Genomic DNA, 9034 nt, shown 5'->3' with positions numbered 1-9034 from the left:
TAAATTAGTTACCATTTTAAAGATACGATATTTTGTTCTGACAGCAGCAAAATGCTGCATATTATACGGGATGATGATACAGTTTACTGCATGGTGATTAAGCTTAGCTTTGTCTGAACTTTAGTGAAGAATGGTGTTTTTACTCCTACCCAGATTGCAGGAGGGCAGCGAGCCACTGTTGGTCCACTGATGGATTTATCAGTTTAATTTAATTGTGTAAAAATGTGTTCTTGACTGTATATAATGTTTTCTTTCTTATCTAAGAGGCTATGTGATATTAAAACACAGAATCACATGCCACCACCACGTCAGCGTCAATGCTCTATATGATGGTCCTGTTGTGGTCCTGATCAGTGAAAAACAGGGTGAAAGGGGACTAACAAAGTATGCAAAGAAACAGATGGACTGCAGTTTGTAATTGTAGACCTACAAAGTTGACCTATTTGCAGTGATGGGGGAGTGGCTAAGTAGTGCACTACTTTTTGTAGCTAACTACTTATTACAGCTAATTACTAAGAGTACTGCGCAGAGCCAGGGTCACTGATGCTGAAGTTTAAAGGACTCTGAATGTCGTGTCTGTATATCTTGCTGAAATGTTTAAATTGGAGCAGCTTTATTTCAACAGTTGACAATGATTTGCCCAAAACTGTTTGGTTGTTACGCGGTTATATAAGCCTGGAATGATTGACTTTTGCCTTCCAGCTCTTCAGTGAATCAGATCACAAAGTGTCTGTTCACAAAGAAGAACCGACTCTGTCAGCTCCCAAACGACTCTTAATTTAGTGGCAGTTTCCCTCCAAATTAGACGAGTTAGCAATATTATATATAAATGGTTAATCTGCCTTCAAAAAAAGGGATATATCCATCATTTTAAAAAGCTATACCGATAAATAGAATTTCGAGAAGACATCAGGTAATAAATCCACCAGGCAGCCTGAACAGAAAACAAAGGCAGGTCATAAAACACAAGTCAGAAACTGAAAGAAGTAGCGAGACGATGGTGAAAAACAGCCAAGAAGCCTTCCCTTAATTAGAGGAATAGGGCGTGTGACAAACACGGAGAATAAAAAAACGGCTTTGCGATGAGAATCGGCTCCCAACGGTCACCTAGAAGAGCCGACTCAAAGATCCGACTCGTTCGCCGAGTCGTCACTGCAGAAAGCCAGTCAGCAGGTAAAAGCACGTCGATTTGGGCATTTTAACGAGACTTTTTCGCGTATGGGTCTTAAAGTATGCGGTTCCCGTGATGTTTAACAGACCGAGATGTTTAACCGACCGAGTTCCTGCAATTTAAGGTGACCGTGTTGGCGGTAGCGCGTTAGTAGCCGCTGTCGTGTGATGGTGTTTATATTTACACGGCGCAGTTCTCGACACGTTAGCTGACCTGCTTCGTGTGCGTTTCCCTTTTAAGTGCTGATGGAAACCTTTCTAATCGAAAAAGGTGGTTTTGCTTTTGGTGTTGGTCGAAATTTGGCGTTGTGAAAACAGATCCTTCAGGAAGTGCTCACAGTTTCACTTTGCGTTACGAGCTCCGTTTCGGTGGAAACTCGGCGAATAATCCGACTCTCTGCTGTAGATTACACCGGATTACACCGGATTACACTCCTATTCATGTACACACGTCTCCTGGTGCCTGAATGTAGCTGCTGCGAAAGTTGGAATGAGAAGCGGCTTCAGCGTCAGGCTCAGAGAAGCCACCCTGGACTTTGTGCTCATCCGCCTTGTTTTCGTTAGAAAGCGATGTTGACCTTCTGTTCGTTTGATTTCCAATTTAAAACCCTGTGTTGAAAATCTGCAATGGGCCAGTTCTCGATTTTGATTCTGTTGGAAAATCACGAAACTGCTTTATTTCACAAATTAATAATAAAATCACATCAAAAACACAGAATAAAGAGTCACGTTTCACTGATCCTGATGATCCGGGAAGAAACTTCCAGGGAGTGGTGTGGAGACACACACACACACACACACACTCACAGACACACACACAGTCACAGACACACACAGTCACACAGACACACAAACACACTCACAGACACACAAACACACACTCACAGACACACACAGACACACAAACACTCACAGACACACGCACAGACACACACACAGTCACAAACACACAGACACACACACACTCACAGACACACAGACACACACTCACAGACACACACACTCACTCACAGACACACACTCACACACAGACACACACTCACACAGACATACACACACTCACTCACAGACACACAAACACACTCACAGTGAGTCATTGGGGTAGCTACACGTTGAATTTAGGGTGGAGAAGATACTGCACTAAAGCTAAAAACTCCGGAATGCAGGAACGCACCTCCATAAACTCGGGCGCGCTTTGTTAGTCCGGATGTGTGAATTCAGATGACGTCATGTTCCGCGCCAAAATCTGCCAATATTACGCGCCAGGGTTTTATTTTCTAAAGCGTAGAACTTCAGAAGTCGAGCTCTGAGATGAGTGAAACCAGGCTCAGACTGACCAGCCGACGTGTGAAGAGTCATTTCATTTTCATAAGAAGCAGTTCAATATTCATTAAAATATTCACAGCATAACTTTGTTGTTTCGTCCATAAACAACAATTTCTGTATCTTTTTGTCATGCAGGTTGTTTCCATCACTCAGAGCTGAGGATTGTGCTGCTGGACATTGAGAGTGAAGGGAAGGAGCTCCAGCGGCTGGTTGAGAAATGTGGGAACAGGTATCATGTTCTCAACAATGAGAACCGGAGTGATGGCGCTCAGGTCACAGAGCTGCTGGAGAAAATAAAGTGACGACATACAGTGGACATTATTTTGAAAGATATCACGGTGGGTTTGAGAGAGGAGGATCACCGAAAACGAGATAAGTGGAGAGGCTGATGAATAAGCAGAAACAGAGAGAAGACTTTAGATTAAAAATGTGTAAGTTTTCATGTTTATTGAAAGTTTAAATACATTTTGTATTTTGTAGTATATCTGTGTCAGAATCTGAGTGCAACAGATGACAAGCTTTGTGTGCAAGCATTTCTGAATCCACTTTGGAGGCAATTGTTTGATTCTTCTTAGACTAGTCTAGACTTCTTAGAGACTGTTATGCATACCAATCCCAGGTAATCAGCAGTTTCTGAAGTATGAATATGAAGAATGCCGTGGTCAGAATCACTTAGGCCCCTCCTCGCCCCCTTCAGAGACTTTAGCAGGTCTGAGTATCGCAGTGTAATTAGAAATGAAGAGCCAGACAGAAACACAGACATGAGGACTTCCGGAGATATCCGTACCCTTCCACTCTTCCGTCAACAAACTTCAGTGAGCGTCTCAGAGTGGCAGATGACCACACCTGAGTTTACCTTAATTCTCTATGTCCATTAACCTCCAGATCCAACAGAGAACTGCATTACCAAAAACTGAAGTACACAAGTAGGTTTTCAGCTTACAGAAACTGAGACTGTGCCTGTATCCCAATCTCTCACTGGAAGGTTATTCCACAGCTGCTGCAATTCTGAAAATTCTAGGTACTCATAAGAAAGCCAGCATCCTGTGATCTAAGAAGGCACCACATAATAGATGATGAATTCACTTAGATGTTAAGGAGTAAGAGAATACAGACCTTTGTGAGGTTGCACTATGGTGGGAAGGGGTGTGTGATGATTAAAGATAGAGTGGGATAAATGGGAAGGGATGTGATCAAGGCAAGGCGAGTTTATTTATATAGCACCTTTCATACACAACGGTCATTCAAAGTGCTTTACAAATGAAAAAATACAGAAAAATGTAATTAATGTAAATAAAATATGTAAATTATGTAAATTAAAAAAAAAATGAAGGGGATGGTCAAATTAGTTAGGGGTAGAATGAAGGTAGAGGGGGTGGAATTAATAAGTAAAGGCTGTAATGGATGAAGAGGGGCTGAGGATTAGAAAGGAGAACATCAGAAGAGAGACACTGTTGTTCACAATAGAATATTAAGCAGCATCTGTATTCATGTTAGAAACATCCCCATGCAGGATTTGGAAGGAAGGGAAATGGAAATATAGAAATTAAACTTATAGGAAGATGGAAGAGTCAGTGTTGAGCAATGAAGTGGGCGAGTAGCATCAATTGTGCTGGAAGGGAAGGATCTCTGAGGTTCTGCAGGTGCAGACCAGGAGTCACTGGAGCAAGCATGACAAGTTGGGTGTACACTCATACATGTGTGCAGTCACCAAGACAAATTCCTTGTCTGTGGCGAGATCAAATATGCCAGCTGAGGAGTTGGAAGACTTGGAATGGGGTAGTAGGATGGTGGAAGAGAGGATGGGATGGATGGAAAGAGGATGGGAAGAGGTGTGTGATGATTAAGGATAGAGTGGGATGAATGGGAAGGGATGTGACGAAGGGGAGGAATTGGGTAAATGAATGGGGGTAGAATGAAGGTAGAGGGATGGAATTTGTAAGGAAAGTCTGGAGTGAAGAGAGTGAGGGATAAAGTGGGGCTGAGAATGAGAAAAGAGAACATCAGAAGAGAGACGCTTGTTCAGAATAGAATACAAATCAGGTGCCATGTTACAGAAACGTCATCTTTTTTTTTTAAGCTTAAGACCTCACGGGTAAAGATATTTTTTTCATAAATTCATATTACAGAAGAAAGTCTGATCTTAATTTAAGTAGCTAATCTTAGAGCAGCTTTTTTTTTTATCTCAACTTAGGAAATCGTAACTTACTCAATTAGTTAACCTATCATACGCACCAGCTGAAGTGTAAACAAGTGATCAAATTAAGTTGGTTAGTGAGACAGCTAACATTAGCTACCGTTACTGATTTTAAAAAGTCAAACAAAACTAAAGCACGACAAATTTAAAGTTAGTAACATTGTGTCAGCGCTTCGTGCTGTTTATCGCTGCTCTGCAGTTTCAGGTTCCTAAACACTTTAGCCGAGCGCACTAATGTTATTCCTTCTATAAAACAGAAACACGTTCAGCTCTGTCTCCTCAATATTCACCACCATCACTGTAATATTTTTTCTGATGAGTTGTCATCAACATTAACCCACGAAGGTAATAAGAAGGGACACTGGAGTTCATGTCTGGCAGCGTCTTGGGTTTTAAAAAGCTGTCACCAGTACTGTTTTCAGTGTAAATAAATGTAGTGTCGTTATGCTACTTATAGTGGACTGTGCTGCCTGTCACCGCATATAAAACAATAGAAACTTGTTATATAAATAAATGCTAACAAGAAGTGAAACTGCAGTGTGCTTCTGGGTCTCCCAGCCAGACAGGCGCAACCACGAGGGGGCACTGCCTGAGGTTGCCATAGCACACTGGCTGAGAAGCTGGTCTCTAGTCATGTATTTTTAACATGTGACTATTATACTGAACCTTATTCATGCCCCTTACAAATTACTACTTACGTTTTTTTTTACTAATCCATAATGTATAAGATCCAAATTACTTTTACATTTAATAGTAGCTATAATTTAATACATATTACATAGTAAATATTGCTGTTATAACAGCAGTATAAATATGAAAAAGCAGAGCAAAATGGCAACTGATATGTATAATCTGTGATGTAACAGGAGGACAATACAAATGACTTTGCAAACTTAGTTTAGATAAGGTCTGGATTCACCAGGGATGTAAGACAGTGCAGCATATGGCACACTGGGACAAAGCTCAGCCTATAGAGTTTAATATAGAATTTGTCCTCAAACAAAAATCTTAAATGGTTGTAAACTGTTTACGTCAGTAGTGAAACTGTAAAAGAAACTCAGACATAGGTTTAAGTTTTAGTCCATTTTAATTCACAGTTACATGCATGGAGTTTAGCAGCCCAAACTCTAAGCTCTTCCACATGTGACCAATGCACACAAAGGTGTATATATACACTGGACAAGCTGTACAAAACATATGGTGTCTGTGACATACAGTCCTAGCCTTAACAGGAATGTGGACTCTCAGACTCCAACAGCTTACAGGATATGCATGAGAGACTGTTGGCTCCCCAGTATAGAACAGACCATGGTGACTGAAGGTCTGCACCCATACAAGAGAGATGACGGGGCACCAATATTGAGAATACTTGGAGTGTTTAACAGAAAGGATTTCTTTGGCCAGCACAAAATGCAGTGTTTAGTTTTGTATGTTGTTAAATGTTGTGGTAAAATACATTGAATTTCGTATTAGCGATGTGAGCATGTGCACAGTTGAGGGTGAATAAACTTGATCTTTTTGTGCTTTTTTCTGTTGTCATGACATTTTGTGAAAGTGCCATATCAAGCATCTTTTTATCAAATGCAGAAAACATTATGGTCTTGAAAAAACCTTGAATTGAATTGAGTTTTTTCGTAACTAAGCATTGCCCCCTCTCATAGGTGAAACAAACCATCTCTCAGAGCTGAGGATTGTGCTGCTTGGGTGTTTAGAAGCTGGGAAAAGTTCAGCAGGAAACACCATCCTGGGCAGAGAGGAGTTTGACTCACAGATAACTGCTCAGTGTGTGAAGAGACAAGGAGAAGTAGCAGGGAGACGCATCACTGTGGTTGAAGCTCCAGGATGGTGGATTAATAGTCTTGTGGAAGAGAGCACTGAGTTTCGTAAGCAGGAGATTGTGCTCAGTGTGTCTCAGTGTCCTCCAGGACCTCATGCCGTACTGTTGGTCATACCTTTGGGCATCCAGTTTACAGAGAACGACAGAACAGCATTGCAGAAACATCTGAAACTCCTTACTGAGAGCGTCTGGAGTCACACTATAGTTCTGTTCACCTGTGGAGACTCTCTGGGAGACACACCCATAGAGAAGCATGTTGAGAGTGAAGGGAGGGCCCTCCAGTGGCTGGTTGAGAAATGTAGGAACAGGTATCATGTTCTCAACAATGAGAACCGGAGTGATGACACTCAGGTCAAAGAGCTGCTGGAGAAGATAGAGGAGATGGTGGCAGCAAACAGTGGACGTCAATTTGAACTAGACAGAGAGATTTTGGAGGAGGTGGAAGAGAAGAGGAAAGTAGAGGAAGACAGAGCGAAAGAGAGGACGACGAAGGTGCAGAAACGGAGAAAGGACATTCAAGCAAAAATGGGTAAATAGACTATAACTTTTGTTTGTTAATAATATAAATCACGTCTCAAATTTTGGCTACCTATGCGTCTATGTAAAAGTTGTATTACGGTAATTACCCAGCTTTTTATCATGGTTTAAGGTATCATCACAATATTGTATTCAAGCCCTCAGGCCCTATGGACCCCTATATGGCCCCACAGTTTAGTATCTCTCTCTTAAGCATAACTTGTATGTTTACTAGTAGTTATTGAGTAATTTACAGAAATTATTGACTAATGAATCTTTATTAACATATTTTAAGATTAAAGAAAATAGAAAGTCTATAGTTCAAGGAAAAACAAAACGCTATATGCTTAAAGTCAAAACACTGACTTTTACTGTGAGCATATAATACCAGTGTTTTCTTAAACTGTAGATAGCATATTTTAAGCCTAGCTCTTAATATTAGTTAAGTCTTAGCTTGTTAGTAGCTAGTTGTTAAGTCTACTGAGTAGGTTAACAACATTGCTTTCTTATTTTTTACTAGGGCTTCAGGCCTTTTACTTCATATACACAGCATTTGTGAGTACAGACGTGTGTGTGTGTGTGTGTGTGTGTATGTAAGAACCTGCATTTGTTCCTCCACCATGTCAGGTGGGGTATGAGTTTTTAACATTTTGATGGAGGAAAAAGTTGTGAGACTCCTCCTCCCTCTGCTGTGCTGTAGCTGTATAAATGCTAATACACAAACTGAAGCTTGTCTCACCAACTTTTATATTAACACAGCTAGATTTGGCGGCAATATGAACTTTGTGTATATATATATATATATATATACTGCAATAGTGCAATAACATTGAGCTAACACTTTCTGTGCAGAAAATGTTCCTTACTGGAGGCTTAAATTAACAAAACCTTAAATAAATCAAATGTGCATATAAAAGCAACTTGGTGGTGCTGGCCTAACACGTCCTGCATGCGTGCATCTTTCCTCACTTGAGATTGAAATGCAAAAACGTTTGCATATTAACTTTGTCCGGTTTGAGTAATGATCTCCGAGGAGAGACTAAAAGCATTTTAAAACGGAAACATAACTTTAAACTAACATGCATCTGAGCTGTGGCAGAAGTTTAATCTCTGAAACTCTGCTTTTCCTAAAAGCAGCACACAGCGTTTATTCGTGCAAGGTCCCGTCTCAAAGCACACCATCTTCCCTATGTAGTGCACTTCGTGGAACATGAAATAGCAAATCCTTCACCCAAAGAGTGCATGAAATGTTCGACTAAGTCATCTAAAATCAACATCAACAACAGGTTATAAATTCCCTATTTAAAACTCAACTGCTTGTTCATGATGATTGTGTTTGTTTGAACTATGTAGGAGGCATTGAGTGATTTGAGACGGTTATTCTCTTCTCAGAAAGTAAACGCTGCAGGCGAGATGAGAAAGGGGAGCTGTGCAGATTGAACTTTCGCAGTGTCTTGTTCCAGAGCTCGTGTGACTGTTAACTCAGAGCTCATTTTGAAGACACTGCTCCACAGAACATATATATTATTAGCGAACCATAAGAATAAGTTAAGCCACACAACCCATGACATTTCTTCTATTTCGAAGTCCCCACAGACTTCTTTGTTAAAGTTGACTTTCCTTGCATTCTCTTAAAAGTAGTGATTGGTGGTCGCAAAGGTGACTCTTTCGTTCGTCTTTAACACTTTTTGTCTCTGTGTTTTGCACACTGTGGAATTAGACCTCTGCATTTAACCCATCCGTGCAGTGAAACACCCACATACATGCACACTAGGGGCCAGTGAGCACACTTGCCCAGAGCAGTGGGCAGCCCTATCCACTGCGCCTGGGGAGCAGTTGGGGGATAGGTGCCTTGCTCAAGGGCACTTCAGTCATGGACTGTCAGCCAAGGGGATCGAACTGACACACTCGTACAGCAGGATGCATGCTGGCCTATAGATCCCTAGTAGAGCATGCATATGGAATGCACATGACTGACACAAACTCAG

At 41.1% G+C, this 9034-nt stretch overlaps 1 protein-coding gene across 1 annotated transcript in view; it reads left to right on the top strand.

Annotated features, from left to right (window-relative positions):
- The first annotated feature begins 1101 nt into the window (after positions 1-1101).
- LOC108437020 overlaps positions 1102-9034 on the top strand; it is a 59536-nt gene continuing 51603 nt past the window's right edge. Inside the window, 3 exon segments of the mRNA XM_037533705.1 lie at positions 1102-1173; positions 2632-2927; positions 6355-7059. Coding sequence (XP_037389602.1) covers positions 2885-2927; positions 6355-7059 — 748 coding nt within the window. The 5' untranslated portion in view covers positions 1102-1173; positions 2632-2884.

This window comes from Pygocentrus nattereri, chromosome 23 (genome assembly GCF_015220715.1).
Source record: "Pygocentrus nattereri isolate fPygNat1 chromosome 23, fPygNat1.pri, whole genome shotgun sequence".
NCBI lineage: Eukaryota > Metazoa > Chordata > Actinopteri > Characiformes > Serrasalmidae > Pygocentrus > Pygocentrus nattereri.
The sequence above is the reverse complement of the archived record's forward strand: the minus strand, read 5'-3'. Positions and strand labels throughout refer to the sequence as shown.